Raw genomic sequence first — 20,595 nt, forward strand, 5'->3', positions numbered from 1 at the left:
AAAAATTGAACATTATGCAAAATGTTTTATTTTGACATCGTGTGCAGATTGTGGAGAACATAAATTTCTTGTGACGTACTAATAGTAGTAGTATTTGAAAACGTCTTATCCGTACTAAACACTAGATATTCATCATGTTGTGTGCACGAGATCCTTCTCCCAAATCCCTCGTCTTTCGTATCCGAAGAAAGAGATTAAGCAGCATTTAATTCCGTTTTCTAGCGAGAATAATTATATTTTTGCTAAACGACATATGCATTTACAAGCGGAATGTAAGACAGCTGAATTTGTGAGATGGGAAATGAACAATAAACCGGGTGGATGAAATCAGGAGTAATGAGAAAAACAAAAAATGAAGAATACACTCAGAACTCAAAAATTGAGATTAAAGACGTGTTCAGGGACAAGTGTCAATGTGAAACTTCCGCTAATCGCCGATTCTTGGGTTTTCTTGTATGCAAGAGTAAAGTCGAGTTCAACGTCTTTGACATCATTTAGTTGCTGGATGCAGAGGAGGAGGTTACTGGTAACTTGCTGACCGAAAATGTTGAAACCAGGAAGTTCAATTTTCGAGTCTTGCAAACGGATGATGACATTCTGGAATGAGTGAAGAATGTAACTACAACTATTACTGGTGCTCCTGTTCTTATGTAATACAAGTACAAACCTTGTCATTAGTAGCCATATTCAGAATAACATCCCTCATGATGAAATTGTTATGGTTTTGGATAACGATTACATAAGAATGTATGTTGCTTACTGTCATATCTGATTGACAGTAATATAACAAGATTCTGATATAACAAGATACTGTCCAAGATTTCCACAGGAAGGCGATTTCCTGAAAATACGTTTGTACTGGAGACTCCGCTAATGATACCTACTCATAATAATAGAACTGGGATTGAGGTAAACTCTTTCTGGAATAACTTTTGGAGACAAACTAGTTGGCTCAGGGGACATTGGTGGAACAAAAACTTCCAACGCTTCCAGAGTAATCGTTGTAGTATTTGGTTTCAATTCATTCAATGTGGGGGGTTTTGGAGTTCTGAAACTTGTTTTAATCTAATGAGTTCTTGTCTTAATTGTTGGTTTTCTCACTCAGGCAATCTCTTTCCAGCCAGAAAATCAGTCTCGAAAATAGAGTCCCCACTAGCACGAGGGCTCGACGAGCTGTTCCGATTTGAGACTGGTGTCATTTGTTGAACAGGAATAATCTGAAATGTTGTTGTTGTTATGCGGTCCCTGGAGAGTTTCGCAAACCTTTGGTTCCTCTACAAACTCCGACTCAATCATGTTGTTTAGCAAACTGCCTTCCTAAATTAGAAATGTAATGTGTTGAAGGGGTCAACATTTGTTTAATCAAAAGCTACAAACCACATACCAAGTCACGCGGGTAACAAAATCCGTTTCTCGGTGCCGTCTCAGTAGTTGGCGAATTGAAAACAAGCAGCTCTTGGTTTTCAGGTTCTACTGTAATTAAACGCAGTTTTCACAAAGAACGAAAAACCAATTATTCTTGTATTTCCGTTACGGAGACTAGAAATTATTTTCATAATCGAGTTTTTTTCTGTGAAACGGGAAATTGAGGAGAATAGAGATCGCACAAGGAGAAGTATAAGAGAAACAAAAAGTTTGAAGTGGTAGTAAACTCACAATGAACTCTCTCGGAGGCTGGTGCTCGATTTCCACCCTTCGGAGTGTCTCTTTCTGGCAACGCCTTGTTGATTTGGTCGTTAATATTTAAAACTTCTTCCAAACAAGGATCATTGTTTTCTGCCAATTCGTTGACGTACCCGTATATTGTTGTTTGAAGATGAGTAAGCTCGTCGGTCAATCTCTGAAATAAATACTTGAAAGAAAATCAAAAATTGAATTCAAATACCTGAAGAGTAAAAGCATTATCAGGAGAGTAGCTGCCTAAACCGATTGTCTCAGCTGCTTTATCGAGTTTCAAGTGCACAATTTGATTGCACAAGTGGATTGCTTGGTCAAGATTCTTTCGACGTTCATGGACTTTGATCACTTTGTGCTCTTCCTAAAAATATGAAACTGCGAGATGAGTGAAAAAACATGATCTACCGTTTCGACAAGACTTTTGATCAAATTATTGGCGGTTTGGAGATCTTCTGGTCGGTTGCTGGACAATAACGCTTTCAGAAGCACCGACTGTTCTTCGTTGTCAAAAACTGATGTTCGTGCAGGTGGAACTAAAATCAGATGATGTCTTGAAATAGAGCAAATGCTTGATTCCTACTTTGAAAAACTGCCCCGTAAACGACATTAGTCAGTTGTCCAGTTTTCACAGCGCAATTGGTAGCTTTTCTAGCAACGAGGACATGATCTTCATCCCATTCATCAAATCGCTTTGGCTCATATCCCGGTTCGTTGAAAAAGTTGCCAATAGCAATGTGATCCTTGGTCTTGATGATTTTGACTTCCACCTTTCCGGGTCTTTGCGCAAATTTACCTGTAAAAGTACACATTTTGATAGTTTTTCTGATACATTGCCAAGTTACCCCAAGTACTGTTGAGAAAGAGCTTGGCAAGACTTCGAAGTGCTGGATTCAGTGCAATCTTACAGCCATCAATTTTTACTCCATCATTCAAATAAATGTTTTCAATGTGAGCTTCCTTTTCCTCGTCAGTCATGTCAGGGCGCGGCCATCCAGAGGCTTCGTGCTTTTGCTTGAGAAGAGGCTTCATGAAACTGGCAAAGAAACCACCACGGAACCACTTTTCGTCTGGCCAATGCCACACTTCGTGGTAACGGAGAATTTTGTATCCCTTATCCAAAGCCAATTGAAGTTCGTCGCTACACCATACTCCAGTCAGGCAGCGGTCAGAAACAGATTCATGGCAACACTTTGCAGTGTTTTTGGTTTCCACACAAGTCCGGCACAGTGGGAACACGAGTTTTCCCTCATCACGGTACGGAAGCACGGGAGTAGCCAAATCTTTGGGTGCTAGAGCACAACAAAACACGAGTCCTAAACGTTTTAGAGTTACAAACCTTGCTAACATTTAAAATTACAAACCTCGATACGGCAATACAATGGATGAGACTGATTCAAAATCTTTTGTGATTCGGATCGGCTGGCCTTCTGGATACATGGCTCCCATGATATTGACCCAAGGGTATACAGAACAATAGTCATAGTACTCGAGTGTACTTGTGTCGTCAGCTTCGGCAATGGATTGGAACGGCTGTGTTCTTCCACCATACATGGCATTACGGGGAATGAGATTGTGAGCGTGGCGACACTAAACATGTAAAAATTGAAATAAATCTCGTAAAAACACTTACATTCTTGAAAAACTTGTTCATTTCTCTATTCTTTTTCAGTTCTGACTTGATTTCGCACTCCCAGATTGATGACACTGTGAAGCCTTCCTGCTCGAGTAGAGCTTTTCTTGCCATTGTTCCATCATACAGTTCTTCCATTGTAACATCAATCCTTTTTGGACACTTTGCCTCACGAGCTGGGTAACAGAATTTACACCCGTGCCACATGCATCCATACACCTAAAATTGCAAGTAGAAAAAACATTTACATTTTCTCGTTACCTCGAAAATTTCCCGTGTTTCCGTATTATATGCGTCCACATAATACTCGTGTCCCTGTACTGTGATTTTTTCCTCTCCTCCTCTCAGAGCATGCACGAGTTTCAAATCTGGGTCAAGGTGTTCTAACCATCGAATGTATTTGAGCGCAATTTCAGAATTGTTACGCCCAACAAATCCATTTTCTGGTATATACCCCACTACGCCCTTTTTGATGTGCTCGTGCTTGAGAACAAAGAGAATGAAACTTGCCAACGTACAAGACTGTATGAAAGGGGACCACCCATTGAACATTTCTTGACATAGCTGAATAAAGAGTTGGTACATTTTTGAAACAAGTAAAAGAATTACCTTCATGTATTGACAGACAGAAGCGGTTAGGATTTCTACATCGTTGATGCAGTACTCTCGAACTTGTTTATTAAAGTCAAATTCCTGACCATAATTTTCCTCGTACCATGTCTCCAATTTCTTCTTTTCCTTTTCCGACTTGAACTTTGGGTCGTAAAACTCTATTGGAAGCAGAGTGGGCAGCACCTTGTTGTAGTTTTCCGGCGTGTTGAATAGGTACGGAAAATGACCCTTGTCTGCGATCGCAAGTCCAAAAGCTTTGGGCATGTCGGCGAGTCTCATTGGCATGAATCGGAGAGAATCTCGAAACGTCAGCACGTTTCCCGGGGCTACCTTGACAGTGGCATTGAGAATGGTTGATCCATTGGAGATGAAGTCTGGGGTTGACGAAAATCGTTTTGTCATTGCCTTGAGCAAAAAGATGTGGTCATATCTATAAAAAGCTTGTTTTTAAAAAGAATACGTGTTTTTTGTACATACCCTCCTCCATTGTGTGCGACAATGTAGGCGTTCTTCAAACGCACATCACTTGATAAGACGTCAATGAACGCATCCACTACAGATTCTGTGTTTTCAAAGGAAATGTATTGGACGGGTCCACAGTGCTGACAAGAATCTCCGAAACATGTCTCGCATACAAGACGATACGCCACCGCATTAACTTTGTGGGGAAGTAAGATGTCATCTAGAAAAAAAAGGTACAAACAAATTAAATACAACAATTTACCTTCAAGATCCTGTCCTGAATTTGCAACAATGCACTCGAAATCGTAAACGACCATTGTCCATTTTTTCTGCTTCTCTAGAGCTTTTCTTCTTTCTGGTTCTGTGGGCAGAGAATGAGTACACTCGTGTTTCGTAGTACGAAACTGTGAACAAACTGGACAATAGTGAGTTGCATGACATTCGTGTTCCATTTTAGAATATTCGTTGCGTTGATGAATTTTTTGACACGTGTTGCATCTGCAAGACCCTACATGGTAGTGAACACGAGTATTAGCAACTTACTTTTGGTATTTCTTACAATGTGGCAGAGAATTCTTTGAACTTGGCAACTTGTGAGCATCAAAACATTTTTCATCAAGAAAATAAATGTTACAATCGTCACAGTGAAACGATTTGGGTCCTCGAGAAGCCTGACAATTGTAGTTACCGCAACGCTGACACTTTGATTTGCACTTTTTCCAGTGTTTCCCGTTGACTAGTGATGAACATTTGTGACAGAACCTAGGGAAATCAAAGTTAGGCTTTCATGTTATAATATTTGTGCAGGGAGGGTTCGTTTTACTCACCACAGTTTAGGTAGACCGGACATTCGTCACCGCTCACCGCGGCAACTCATTTACCGATCGGAGGTGTTGGGATGTTTCAGGGTTAGTAAAGTAGGTTACGCCTTTTTTTAACACTTGATAGGTAAAAAATTCACAATTCTCACAATTCACATACTACTATATGTAAAACTGTCTTTAAATCATTGAAACAAATGTTTACTGATAATTAACTTACCTCAGACCCCAGTCATCAATGGTGGGCTTGAAAAATTCATAATGGTTGTCGGCAAAGAATAACCCAATGAACCCATCTCCGTCAGTGTTGATGTTTTTGTCGTCCTTGGGGACGCTTGTATCACCTTCGTTAGACCACAAACGAATGCGGTATTTCGATAAATGTGTGGCAAGTTTATCAAAATCATCAAGCGAGTGTTCTTCACAATTGGGGTCCATCCCTGCGTCTGTCAACAGTTTCTTGGCGGCTTCAAGTTGTCTTTTCGCCCTCCCTTCGGCACTTATCTAAATGCATTTCTCAAAAAGCTAGAGTTCTCATGTAAACAACTTACGTCCATCCGGGTGAGACTAATGTAGCGACGGTGCAACTTTTCTTTTTCGGCTGGGTCTTTTTCATTTTTGTAATCACTCCACACGATTCCAACTGCCAACGCCTTGGGAAGACAATGTCCCTCTCCAGTGATGAGTCCCCATTTGACACCAAACTTTTTCTTTAAATTTTATCATAAAATATATTATGTTGATAATTCATCTTACCATAACTTTTGAACCAAGTGACTCTTTTGGAATATTTCTTCCTCGTCCTGTCATTGACTTCTTATCCCGTTCAAAAATCTTCATGGAGATTGTCATTGCGTCATCCAGGCTAATGTTCTTGTTTGATTGCATGTGGTTTGCAATCGTGTTGCAGAGGAAATGACCGTCGGCAACTGCATAAGTCTGGTGCATAATCCAGAACCCATCATCGGCTCGATAGCCTGGATGACGCAAGCTAAAAATGGAAACATGTCTTCTCTGTCACATAAAAATTACTTACTTTAGCCAGTATTTTGTACTGGATAGGTTCCCTCCTGCTTTTTGAATCATTTTCCGAATGAAAATGTCAAAAACTTTGGCCATGTGGTCGTCAAGGGAGACTTCTTGAGGAAGAGCATCCAAATTTTTGAACTGTAGACGCTGCGGAGGCATCTTTACGACATCCAAATTTAGCCTCTTGAAGTTGAAATGCTCTGCTACTTGTGCATACTTCCTGAGGTATGTCAACTCTTCATCGGATGGAAACTTTGTACTCTTGACGCTTCTCCGTGGTGGAGGAGAAGGATTAGCGATGTTGGAAGGGCTAGCTCCATCTAGACACGAAAAAAATTATTAAATTTCAACTAGTGAAAAATAACTTACACTGATCAAAACTGTAGTCTTGTGGAGCCCAGAAATCATAGTTGATTGGAGACGAGGGGGGTGGCAACTCTTCATCATGGCAGTCAAGATCAAAAAACCAGTCTTGTGGACAATCAAAAGTAAATTCGGGAGAAAAGGCAGAGTTATTTGGAACGGGTTCCATTGCTAGCTTCTTGATGGAAAAATGAAGATTTCGCATATTAGCCTCCTTTTAAATGACCTAATTGTCCTTGAGGGGGGAGGAGGGAGGTGTCAATCATTGACATGTGCGTAGCGCTTTTTTGCGTACTAATGAGGGCGCCAGGATATCTATAGATCTGATCTGAGATAGGTGAAACATTTATTCAAATAATTCAAACGAACGGTATGATACTGTCAGCTTCCATATGCCTCTGATGTTAAAGATATATTTTTAGTCATTTAGCAGTTCTACAACACATTTACGTCTGTGACTTTGATTTTTTGATTTTTCATGTGGAGTTCAACATCTTACACCAATGCGATGCCTCTCCCACTTTTGTGCTTCCCATACCTCGTATTGAAAAATATTCTTCTGCAGATGAATCCACATGACATGTAAGTTTGTACTTTTTAGCAGAAAAAATTTGATGTTTTTGCAGGGTCGCATTATCATTTTGCTCAAAGAAAGCATCAGGCTATGTCAAAAGTGCAATAAGACGACAATACTCGTTGTCAATAGAGTTTGATAGCGATAATGAATTCGATATAACCATTTACCGCAACGCGTGTCCAGAAGTAAAGGGTATCATAAGCGTTGGTGCAATGAACGAAAGATCTAGAAAGAACAGTCTTTGTCGCTGGTCGAATAACGTTCTGTTTGATGGATTTGAAATTGCAATTCAATTGATGGATTTGTGCTCTATCCAAAGTATTGGTAGACTGGATCTTAATCTTGAAAAACAAGAAGAAGTTGAATACGTTACCAAATGGTTATCCAACATATTCGTTGAGAAATGTTCAATATCTACAAAGAATCCTGTCAAAAGTTTCAGTGTGACTCGATTTTTGGAGAGTGTTCAAGTCTCAAAAGCATTATCTGTAGACTTGGAGACTCTAGACGAGTTGGTTTATGAGAGGGTGTTTGATTTGGATGAAATCATCATACCAGGAACATTGAGGAATTTACTGGATATGAATTGTGCCAACATACATCTGTATGGGGTAATCTCAAATGAAGATATGAATCAGTTTTTGAGAGGAGGGTATGATGGTTGCTTTGACAAATTACGTAGAATAGAGTTTTACGTCAATCTACGATGGCAAAAACTTTTGGCTGGTATGTCAGTGTATGAAGATTGCGAGTGTAAGATTCCCATAAAGTATGAGTAGACAATCTCTAGAGTAACCGTTTACAATATTGCAGGCCACTATACCGAATGAAGACCATCTACATTGAAAACCGCAATGGGGTCAAAGCAAGTATTGAAAGAATAAAACAAGTGGAGGACATGTACATGTGTATGACAATCAGATGAAATTGTTAATTGATAGAGAAAAACGTCACCGGACACAAAAGTAGCTCCATGAGTAGATGTGCTCTAATACAGCACTCTTTGTATGTTTTCTCATTTGAATCTGCTTCCTCACTTGTCGCTTGTGCTGATTGAGTGTTTTCGTAGTAAGAGAATATTTTTTTATAACGAGAACTTTATTCACAGTGAATTATAAATGAGGTGCTGTTTGGCATGTCCGTTCGAAATTCAAATATGAATCATCTTGACGGCTTTGTACACATTGTATGCGCAGAATAGGTTCTAATTGATCTCAGAGAATTCATATTATTCTGTATACAGCAAAACGCTATATTTTTGGTGCATGAGATTTTTATATACTTTTGGCACCGCCCACTTTCTGATGTCAGCATTGTTTCCTGTAAAGTTGTGAAAAGCATCATTTTTGCTTTTTTCAACGATACAAATCGGTGACTGTTTTTATTGCTCTCATGGATTTTCTGAACCCAAGTCCTACTGTTTTCCCGACGGTTCAGCCTTTGCAAATTCCGCTTCCTCTCGACCAATATGCCCCTCCGCCAAGTCAATTTGCTTCTGAACATGACGGAGAATCGATTCCAGACTCACAAAAAGATTCAGGTAAGAACGATTCGTCAGTTGCTTTAAACTTATTGTCTTTTGCAGGGTCGATGGTAAAGAAGCTCTTCAAGAGTAGGAAACAACTGTTGGAAACGCCTGTCAAGAAAGTTCCCATCTCGAGAACCCGGGCAACAAAACCAAAGAATATCACGAAGGAACAATTTGGAGAAATTAGCTTTAACGGTACTTGCTTTCTGTATGCAAAGTTTTTATTCATCTTGATATTTTAGATGCCCCACTCAGAGTTCTTAACAAGTCAAATGGGAAACTGGACGTAGCTGTGATGAAATGTTGTGCAGGAAAGTTGGTCTGGGCGTTTGAAGAAGGTCGAATGATTCTTAAAATGTGTAATCGATGTGTGGACCTCAATAGAGGTTATGCAAGAATTTTAAATTGATTAAGTTTTTTGAAATAAAGATTTTCATAGTCACGAACAGTCTTTTTTTTTTGACATTGAATGATTTGTCTTTTTTTTTTCATCGTGAAGAGTGAGATTTTAATCTTGACCAGCCCAACAAGAAACATTCTAAAATCACTCGTCGGCACCCACCCGTACACTATAATTTCTCTGTCGTCTGTTTCTCTCAACATTGTGTCTCTCCTTCCTAAAGTACAGTACACCCAATGTAAAAAACTTACCTGGAACAGTACACCTACAATTACACTCAAACTGGCAAAACAATTGGCTAGACCGTGACCCAAGTATAGAGAATAGAACAAAATACAAAAAAAAATTTGATACACTTTCTTTTCTCTGCCGTCTGCTTCTCTCAACATTGTGTCTCTCTTTTCTCTTCCGTCTGCTTCTCTCAACATTGTGTCTCTCTTTCCTAAAGTACAGTACCCCCAATTGTAAAACTTACCTGTAAAAGTATACCTACAATTACACTCGAACTGACTCAACAATTGGATTTCTCGGCCATGAGCAATATGAAATGAAAATTTCAAAAATGAACTAAAAAACTAAACAAAGATCAATAACGAAAAAAAAATCTGAAATTTTAAGACTTGAAAATGTGGAAAATTTTAATAAATTGTGAAAAAATTTGACAGAAATTGAAATTTCGTAATGAGGGTAAAAAAACATGATTAATAATCGCAATTAATGACTTATCATAACTTATCATAACTTATCATAACTTATCATAACCGCGGAGATTGTAATCTCCGCTACGGGGTATCCCTCCATAGGTCTTATCTCCGACACGGTGTATCCCTTCATTTTCGGAGATCTTATCTCATGATGACTCATGGTGGTGGAGAATTTTGTCCCAAACACTACTCATTGTAGATGTATCTGAGAATATTCCATCCTAGTCTGAACGGTGCGCCTAATGTTACTGATGCGGTGCAAATGATGTGAATTAGCATCAGTGATAGAAATACAGCTGCTGAGAGTCCAAATATAGCGAAATACATACTGCATTCTGGATTCAAAATGTTGTTGAAGCAAAACGTGCAATCGATGGTATCACAGAAGCTTACTGCTGGGCAGTCTACTTCCCAAATAGTCAAGGACTTTCCATCGTTCACTTTGACTGTCCCATGTTTCAAGTTTGCATCAGCGAAAATAGCTTTGAACTCCTTGTATAACTCGAGCGCTTCTCTTGGCGAACCATCGAATGTGAATATGAGATTGTCCACATAAAGATTCTCATTAATCTTGGAAGCGAGTTTGGAGTTGGCATGATTTTCGAGATGGAGCATGATCGTGGCTGCGAGTAAGAACGGACTAGCGTTTAGACCGAACAGAACGCGAGTGAAGCGATAGACTTCGACATTGTCTGGTGTAGCTGGTAGATTGATGTCTTTGATCCAGAGAATCCGAGTCAAGTCTCTATCTTCTTCGTTCAGTCTGACTTGAAGAAAAGCCTTCTCCACATCTGCCAAGATGACTGTTTCTCCTGATCTGAAGCGAATCAGGATGTCCAAAATGTCCGGCAGCAATGTCGGTCCTTGCTCGATTGCATCATTGAGGGAGTCGTTCCCTTTGTAATGAGCGGATGCGTCCACGACGACACGGCATTTTGTGGTGGCCTTGTGTGGAGTCAGGACTGGCTGAATCGGACTGTAGTGCGTCCATTCTCCTTTTGGAGTTTGAGCAGTGACAATCTCCAGAATGTTCTTTTTGACCTGATCCTCGAAAATTTCTTGGATCATTTTCTTCACTTCCAGCGGTGTCGTTTTCACTATACCTATTAATCTTTTCAAGGTAAGACGGTAATTGTCTGGAAGGGTGGCGATCTTATTCGTCTTGAGGGGGAGTTTGACAAAATATCCTTCGATCCGTTTTTGAACTGTGTCTCGAAAAAACTGGAGGATTTGTTTGTCTTTTTCCTTTCTTTCATCAGCAGAAGATCCAGCGAATTCGTCTCCATTGCATTTGAGCACGTCTTGTTTTTGGAGATATTCGAATGGCTCATCTTCTTGGATTGAGTTGATGATCATGACAGAGTTGACTTTTGAGCGATCCCGCGATGTCTTTTTGCGTCCCATTGTTGTGTAACCGAACTTTGTGTTCAGAAGTAGGATGCCGGATGGTAAGGTGATCGTGTCACCAATCCAGATTGTGGACATCTGATCCATTCCGATCAAAACGTCAGGATCTACTTCATCCTCGAACGCGTCCGTATTGACGTCTATCTTGTTGCGATGGATGAAGCGTATGTCTTCTCTTGACATTTCAGCTTTCGGGATGTTCCCTACCACACATGATCTCAGTAGAACATCGATTTCAGCTGACTCTTTTTCTGTGAAGACGACTATGGAGGCTTCTTTGTACTTCTCTGGTCCCTTCGCTGTAGGCGATCCAAAGGTTTTCAGTCGTAGAGTGGGTCCATCCGGTGTTTCGAGATTGAGGGTTTTTGCCACAGATTCTTTTATAAAACTTCTGTCGGCCCCCGTATCAATCATCATCGAAATTGTTGTCCATTCTCCCGACACCTTGTTTCTCGCTTTTGCTTGAATTGTCGGCACGAAGGCTTTTGAAGTGGTCGTCGGCGCTCTCTCTGTTGTCTGCGTCTCACACTGGACAGCTTCTTCTACTTCTTCGGTGTGAGTCACGTTGGTAGTCGCCGTCTTGACCTTTCTCTTGGCTTGCTCATTGTGTTTGCTATCTCTCGATGAGTTAGCAGAAGATGGCGAAGATGATTCACCTCGATTTGTGCAAAGGACACTTGAATGTCGACCTTTACAGAAGTAGCACGGCCTGGTACTGTAACATTCTGCAGTTTTGTGTGCATTACTATGACAGTTTAAACAGCGTCCTTCGCGATTCAAAAAATCTTTGCGATCCTTGATTGAAACGAATTTTGTGCATTTGCTGGAATGGTGCTCGGAGTCCTTACAAAACAGACACAATCTGGTTTTCTTCTGTTTTTCAGAGCGATCCGACTTATTGGACTGGTTTCTGTCCTTCTTTGGATTATCGGCTTTCTCCTTTGGCTCGTTTTTGCCCTTCATCAATAGTTCCAGATCTTCTTCTAGCGTTATGTTCTCTTCAATGTCAGTGAACATTTTGCTGATTGTCCAGTCCTCCGAAGAAGCAATTTTCTTCTTGAAGGTGGCTCTTCTGATCTTGTCGTTGAACTTTTCCATGATGAGTTCCTTCATCATCCGATTGTCTACGGGTTCTTGAAGGCGTTCCAGTTGCTTTATCGCGACCATCAATCTTTCGAATAGGAGTCTTTGCTCTCGGGTGCTGCTGTCTTTGGCACAATCTTTGCGAACTTTTTCATTCAGTTCCAGAATGGTAGTCTCAGTGTCCGCGTATTTGTTTTTGAGAAGTTTGACGGCGATGTCATAATTCTCTGGCGTGATCTGGAATTGATCCAGTAGTTCTTTCGCTCCTCCTTGAAGATGATTGAGAAGATGAGTGAATTTTAGGATATTTGAGATTTCCGCTTTGTGGATTATCTCTTCGTAGAGCGACCAGAATTTTTGGAATTCCCATCTTTTCCCAGAGAAGACTGGGAGTTTGACTGGTGGGAGGTTGGAAACCTGACGTTCCATTTCCATGCTTGGTCTTCTTTGCGAAAACTCCTTGATATTCTGCTTGTTATCCACAGGCTCGACATTCTCTGATCGGATTCTTTTCAGTACTGCGTGGTACGAATCCCTGAGATTAATGGCGTCCTGGTTGAGCTGAATCAATAGCGGGAGTTTTTCTTCATAATTTTTCACATTGGCATCTTCTTCATCTCCAATTTTTTCGATTTGCTCTGACAATTTGATCGTGGTTGCTTCAAGCGTTTGGATTTTTGAATCCAGGAGGTCGATCACTTCTACAATTTGTCCAATGTCTTGTTTTGGGATTGGCAACGTCGCGTTCTTCAGTTTGCTGAGCTCATTCTGATACTTCTTCACGAATGTCGACAATGCGGTCGATTGGCTCGTGGTACTGAAGAAGTATAATTGAAGACTCATGGTTCTTCACCGAATTAGCGATCCGAAGTGATTGGAGAGCGAAAAAATTCGAAAATTTTGAGATTTTACTCAGCGTTAGAGTAAAACTCGAGCTAATTTGGTGGTTAGTATCAGTTAGTCAAGAAAGGACGGACAAGAATATTATCAAAATAAACTCGTACCTTTCTCAAAAAAAAGCGATCCTCGTTGTTCCTGCCACGCGGGTTTTCAGAATTTGGTCGTATGCACCATATAATATTTTCTCACTTCCTTGACGACTTGCGGCGAAATAATAAACAGTCAATCTAATAACTATTTATTACAGAAGAAAGAATATCAAAGTAAATATATATGGGCGAAATAATACGATGGGGGAGAATTTGGAGAGTAAAGGTCTCTCTTGTTGCAAGTGCCCCCTGTCCCCTCGGACAGGCTTCTGCCCGAGGGACTCTGAGACGCAGACATAAGAAACAATAACAGGGGGCGGGGACTCCTAGTTAAACAAGGGTATGATAATTTACTAGGATAGGAGATATCATACAGTATCCCTTCATTTTCGGAGATCTTATCTCATGATGACTCATGGTGGTGGAGAATTTTGTCCCAAACACTACTCATTGTAGATGTATCTGAGAATATTCCATCCTAGTCTGAACGGTGCGCCTAATGTTACTGATGCGGTGCAAATGATGTGAATTAGCATCAGTGATAGAAATACAGCTGCTGAGAGTCCAAATATAGCGAAATACATACTGCATTCTGGATTCAAAATGTTGTTGAAGCAAAACGTGCAATCGATGGTATCACAGAAGCTTACTGCTGGGCAGTCTACTTCCCAAATAGTCAAGGACTTTCCATCGTTCACTTTGACTGTCCCATGATGTGGTTTCAATTTCAGTTCTGGTGGAAACCAAACATCAGAATGTTGTTGACTCGTCCATTGCATTCGTTTGCTCGTTGTACAGAATCCTCTGATACATGCATCAAATGACTCCACGGCTCCATGAATTCTCAATCCATTATTGACACATTCCACTGTTGACTGTGACGCTGAGATTCCGCTGATCAACATGAGTGTTACCATTGACACTAGAAGTGCTTTGGTAGGAATTGAAATCGTTGGTAGACTCCAACTGGTTTCCGGCTTTTCAGTGTAGTTCACCGGCTTTCGATCTCGGAGATTATACCTTGGCTGTTTCAATTCTTGGGCTCCTTCTGGATCTTTTGTCGTTGATTCAGATACTTCCACGGTTGGTTCCTCTTCTTCGTCCAACTTCAGTGGCACGATCATGTTGATAGCTCTGTTGAGAACCTTTCCATTCCTGGTTTCCAAACGGATTTCACGAATCACATCGTCTTTGGACTTCACCAATTCAGCTACTTTCGCCATCTTCCAGTAATTGCGGGGCTGGTTTTCGTCTAGTAGCAGAACAATCTGTCCAATGTGAGGAAGTTTGCTGTTTCCTTTCTTTTTATCCATTCGAACTCTGTGGTGTTCTCTTAACTCCGAAAGATACTTTGTGCTCCATTCCTTCCAAATTTCTTCCGTTGCTTCAACAGAAGATCTGAGAGCACTGATTGTTTCCTTCTTGGTCTGGATTGCTTGAAGTTCTTGTGATGGAAGATACTCGTCTTCATCGTTCTCTTCAACGCTGTCTGTCCATGGAACGGTAATCTTCATGTCTTGACTGACGAAATCTGATGGTCGAATAGGGCGAACTGCATCAATGTCATCTTCAGGAAAAACCAGTGGGCGGTCATTTATTGATGCCTCTACCTCCTTGATGGACGTCTTCAGCTCTTCAAGAGTCAATCGGTTCCTCCTGTTGGCTTTCATGAATGCATGCTTCGATGTTTGCACCATTCTCTCATAAATGCCACCTTTCCAAGGAGCGTACGGAGTGATGAAGGTCCATGAAATTTGCTCAATTCCAAGAAACTCTTTCACTTCCTCTGTCAGCTCACATTTCTCAGTTGCTTCCTTCAGAATTTTCTGTCCGAGCACAAACTGAGAGCCATTATCTGAGACAATTCTGGTTGGTCGACCTCTCGATGCAATGAATCGTCGCAGTGCCATCATGAATTGAGTTGTGGAGCAGTCTGTGACGATTTCAATGTGGGTCATCCTTGTTGTCGTGCATGTGAAAATAGCTCCGTATGCCTTTCCATCTGAACTGTCCTCTTTCTTGTAAGTGATTGGTCCAAAGTAATCGAGACCAGTATTTCCAAACGGTTTCGATCTTCGCACTCGTGATTCTGGAAGTCGTCCGAAGTCCGGATACAAAATTGGTGCTTTCCTCATTCTTTGGCACGGCACACACTTTCCAATGAACTTCTTCACTTGTTGTCTCAACCTGACCATCCAAAATCGTCTTCTGACTGCGTCAATAGTGTGGTTGATTCCGTTGTGGTACTTTCCATGCATTTCTCCAATGATGAGCTTTCCAATACTGCTGTCTGGCATGATCAGTATCGGAAACTTGGTACTGTCCTCCAGTTCGGTCGATGCACCATATGATGAACGATGTTCTCAGTGGGGACGTGCTCGACTTGTATTCTCAGGAAACCTCAGTAAACCTCAAACTTGGGTAATTAAACCATTTTATTTAAGGAATAAGAAAAATATCATTAAAATATAACAATAATAATAAAAAGATTAAAATCAAAAATAAGAAATAAAATTCCTACATAACATAGGAAAACTGTAAGGAGGCTAAAAGAGCCTCCTTTATATACTGTGCTGTACCGGATGCGGTGGCGGGGGCGAGGGGAGGAAGGAATTCAATTAAATCTAACAAAGATACCAGATATGTTTTGATTAAATAAATTGAAAACTGTGAGACGAATAGTGATTCATCACAGAAAAAAGGGGAGAAGGTGAAAGGCAGATGAAAGTTGGGGAGTTTGGACTGGGGAACACTGTGCTTCAGGGAAGCAGTAAATCATACCGCCATCCTTCGTCCTCAAAAAACCATAAGAAGATAATTGACGTGCTGATGCGGAAAAGCAATTGAGGCGAAACGAGAGGGTTTCGCTTGAGAAGGTGGGAGGATAATTACTTCAATAGATGAAAGGGAGGGCACGATTCGGAGGAAAGTGAAAGTGGTTGGAAAAAATGATGCGACAATTATAGAATAATTATAGAACAATTATAAATCGCGTCCGCTGGGCGCGACAAAGTCGACGTATGGTCTACTGCTTGACTGAAAGAAAAATTGTGATTGTTAGACTAACGATAGAAAACTAACCAAATCCAAAAAGCCTCTCTTTTGGAACTTTGCACTTTGTGTCCTTTTTGTGGGGCGCAGACTTTGTGAGCTCTTGAAGGAGCTCTTCATGGGTCAACGACGGCCCCTGCTGATATCCAGCTGAAATCATGGAATTTACTTTGCGAGTTTTTGAAAAAAATGTTTCAAACAACTAATTTTTCACAAGTTGTTCTGCGTTCTAGCTAACTCAGAGAAACAATTTTCAGTGAATCCTTCGAACTTAGTTCGTGGAATGTTTGATTGTTACTCGATGTCAGCTTAGAAAATGTACAAAAATAAAGAGAAGCCTAGAATATATCACATAGAACTTGAGTTATCTACATACCATTAGCTCGAAAGCTGCGATTGCTTTTTTTCCAGGTTCCTTTTTGGTTTGTGCAACGATTTTTCGTTTCCAACTGGCTGATTTTTTTTGGTGCCGGACAGACAACCGGCACTTCAGCTGGTTTCACTGCTGGCGGTACAATAACAGGAATGACTGGCAAAGGCGGGTAACAACAGTCAGCAGGGTCTGAAAAAGTATAAATTAATGGTATGGACAGCTTGGTAAAAATTCGGGTACCTCCTTTGATGGTGACATTGGCTTGAGAGCTTCCATATCGAATTGCAGAGAATGTTTTATTCGAATCGACTTTCTCGTCACCGCGTGGGAGTGGTGGACGGGCGCAGTGCAAATCATCCGATTTTCTGGCTGGGCGATGCGTGAGAAGAATGTAGTCCTTCTTGTGTGAGCCGTCTGAAAATGGGAATGTATTGAAGTTCTTTGTAAAATTCGGATAAACAAACTCACCCAACGCTGGGAAAGACTTGTTGGTGCGGCAAGAACTGGAGCGGTCATGACTTGAACGAGTGCAGTAATTCAGACGATCTTGTCTTCCAGTGGTGTCCAACGTGGTGTTGTCGTTAAACACCTCATCACACATCATAGAATCCGTCTCCAAGAAGGATTTGTCGAGCTGGAGCTCTGGAAATTGAAATTTTAAGAGTCGTAGCCGGAGATTTAATGAAGGTCTGTTAGATGAACTATTTTGTCTGAAACCTTCACTCACCATATCCATTAAAAGTCTTGTTACCAGCTCCAACAGCAGACCGAGCGCTGGCGTTGCGGCTTCTGCGCTGGTTGTCACGTCCTCGGTGCTCGCCCGCACTTTCATTCACTGCTTTCTGTTTTTGATAGGAACCGATGGATTTGACTGCGTTTTGGGAAACGAAATTCTTAATGTAGTTGACATCGGGAGCTGGATAGCTGCTGGAGTCACTTTTCGTACGATTTCCACCATTTCGATTGACATATGTCGAATGGATTGGCTCTCCGCTGGCCTTCGAGTATTCATGTTGGTCGCCTGAAATTTGATATTTTATTGTTACAAGTTACTTGAAATTTTTCAAAGTCATTTGATTCACTTATTAGCAGCTAACCCTTTCTTACAACTGCGCTCCACCGCAAACGAAAAAGTATCGGCGAGACGCAGAATCATTTCTCGCGCCAACTCAGAATTTCACAGTGTTTGACATATTTTTGCTATTCAAAAGTTGTTTGTAAATTATTATGAAAAACAGCAAAAATATGTCAAAAACAGAATATATACATATATCCCACTTACCTGAATAACCGTGGAACATCACTAACCTGAATAGCCGTGGAGCATCAAGTTCCCATTCGACGTTGCAGAGTTGATCCTGGAACTTTTCGTTGTTCGACCACCACCAAGACTTCCACTCAGTTCATCACGACACGTCCCACTATTGGTGCTTGTATTACTTGTGACACGCGCACGTTGCACTTTGTTGTAACCATTGCCAGTCGGATGGAAATACGGCGCTTCTGCAAATGAAAATGATTGAATGTCACAAAACTAACAAGTATGGTAAAACGATGTCAATATCTAATAGTTATACTCACCGTTAGCACAGAAGGATCTGTTTGACGGATGACTGAACTTTATCGGAGCATCGTAATATTCTTGCTCGTGGCCGAAGGTGCGGTTGGCCGCTTCGTGTTGATTCCTCGATTTGTTTCCGTTCGACGTTGAAGAATTCCGTATCGATCGATTAGAGTTGCGACGACCGCCAGTTGCATCATAGAACACGTTTTCGCAATCCCAAGCACGGTTCGACTCATTGCGTTGGAGAGCAGAGTTTCCGTTGGCGGCGGCTTGCTTTTTCCCTTGTTCCTTCCAGCCCATTCCAAATGGGCGAGTCTTCTTGTCATTGTTGGCAGACATTTTTGGCGAGTATTGATGTGTTTAAATTTACCTGAAAACAAAAAAGTAAATGAGGACTATTATATTCATTAAAATAACGTAATAAACGAGAGAACAGTGACTGAAAACCTATCGAAAACCAAATGAAAATGAAGCAACACGGAAATCAAAAACAAAAAAACCCTAGGCGTTAGATGAGATCGGTACAAGAACGTTTGAGTCCTATGAATGTGCCAGAAATGAATCGAGAAACAAAGTATTTTCAAATCATGACAAGAACGGCGAATGAACCCACAGGGCAGCGGAGGTTGAGAGGGGAGAGAATCAACGCAGACCCAAAAACATGAGATCGTATTGACAGTGTTACCGAGTTCATGAGACTCAGCAAAAGAAAACTGCAAAAGAACTGTGAAAGATGTGAATATGTGAATAAAAATCGCTGGGAAGAAACGATTGGGATGGCGAAAGTCGCAAAAATTTGCGGAATCCAAGGAGTGCACAACATAGAGTAGAAGTACAGCGCAATGAAATAGTGGTTATCAACGCATTGTGCGCAAAAAATGTATGGCTCAGTCATTTAGCGGACCAGAACAAGGAAAAAGAGGAATGAATGAGGTCGGGACCATTGAGGGCAAATGGCAATGCGTGGGCGTAGTCCGCAATTGCGCGTTGCGGTGTCTGCAGAACAAGTGCAAACACAGCACACACTGTTGGCCTATTAGGCCACCCAGCCTTCTTACGAAAACAAAGAAGTTGACGGATATGATTTCTAATACTGAACATGTATTATGAGAAATGTGGCCGAGTTTTTTTGTTACGGAATACCAGTTTTTCATTTTCAATGTGAAAAACCTGTTTTCGAGAAAAAAAAGCAAAATTCCGTGTATATCAAACGAGTCGTTGCCGAGTTTTTAAGCAGCCGACCATTTAGTGATTGGGACGGAATCATAATGATAACGCAATGAAATAGTGGTTATCAAGGCATCTTGCACTAAAAATGTATGGCTCAGTCATTTCGCAGACCGGCAGAAGAAAAAAAAGGGCAAGAGAAGAAAAAGAGGAATGAATGAGGTTGGGACCGTTGAGGGCAAATGGCTGTGCGTGGGCGTAGTCCGCAATTGCGCGTTGCGGTGTCTGCAGAACTAGTGCACACACAGCGTTGGTCTGTTAGGCCACCCAGCCTTCTTACGAAAACAAAGAAATTAATAACGGATATGATTTCCTGTACGGAAAGTGGTTTGATAAGAAAAAATAAACTGAAAAACAATTAAGAAAATGTGCTTTTCTCACAACTGTCGGCAAACCTGTGAATGTTAGGTTCAATTCACTGTCAGGTACTTTGCTCCAAACGTGTTGCATAAAAACCACACGTTCCATAAAAACTGACAAGAATGAAACGTCGGACATTTGCGCTCATTATGGTGAATAATATTTAAAAAAAACGTGATTCTGATGGTTGCGCTAAACCTAATATGCAAAATCTCGCCCGAAAGACTGAAAACTTTGGATGCTGCCAATGGAAAACGATTGGGTCTTCTATGTAATTCTTATGTCTTAATTCAGAGCTTCATTTTCTGCAGTTAAAATTTTTTGGGCACTCACAGAAAAGTAACAGGTGATCAAAGCAACTACTTCTTCAAATCAACCAAATTTTAGTACAAAATTGACTTATAACTTTTCAGGGAGTTCCGGAACAAAAAAGTACTCAACGACAAAAATTGAGCTCTAGGTTCAATTATCTACAATTTCTATGAAAGTTGAAGTTATAAGGGAAACATGAACAACGTGACACATTATCAAAGATTCATCATATTCCATTCACAGCAGCCAAAGTTTCCAACCTTTTGAGGGGTACGATTTGATTCCCACCAATTTCAGTTTCAATATCTATTTTCCAAATTTTTTTACTGATTTAGTGATTTCATTTTTGAATTATCACCTTCTATCATACAGTACCCATGCAATAATGATCTCTCTTTTTCACTAAACATGAGGAAAGAAACAGAA

General features: G+C 40.8%; 2 protein-coding genes across 2 annotated transcripts; one reads left to right on the top strand and one right to left on the bottom strand.

Moving 5' to 3' along the window:
• Window positions 1-7,072: 7,072 nt before the first annotated feature.
• On the top strand, window positions 7,073-9,108 carry GCK72_026234 (uncharacterized protein; the record flags this gene model as incomplete). The annotated part of the gene is made up of 5 exons (XM_053736756.1): window positions 7,073-7,176; window positions 7,221-7,782; window positions 8,609-8,711; window positions 8,757-8,894; window positions 8,942-9,108. The coding sequence occupies 5 exons, from the start codon at window positions 7,073-7,075 to the stop codon at window positions 9,106-9,108; spliced, it is 1,074 nt and encodes a 357-aa protein (XP_053580322.1).
• Window positions 9,109-16,307: 7,199 nt separating this feature from the next.
• GCK72_026235 (uncharacterized protein) lies at window positions 16,308-18,609 on the bottom strand (the record flags this gene model as incomplete). The annotated part of the gene is made up of 8 exons (XM_053736757.1): window positions 16,308-16,318; window positions 16,364-16,483; window positions 16,710-16,895; window positions 16,947-17,120; window positions 17,175-17,348; window positions 17,434-17,727; window positions 18,015-18,209; window positions 18,288-18,609. 8 exons carry the CDS (start codon window positions 18,607-18,609, stop codon window positions 16,308-16,310), a joined length of 1,476 nt encoding a protein of 491 aa, XP_053580323.1.
• Between the last annotated feature and the right edge of the window lie 1,986 nt (window positions 18,610-20,595).

This window comes from Caenorhabditis remanei, chromosome X (assembly GCF_010183535.1).
Source record: "Caenorhabditis remanei strain PX506 chromosome X, whole genome shotgun sequence".
Taxonomy (NCBI): domain Eukaryota; kingdom Metazoa; phylum Nematoda; class Chromadorea; order Rhabditida; family Rhabditidae; genus Caenorhabditis; species Caenorhabditis remanei.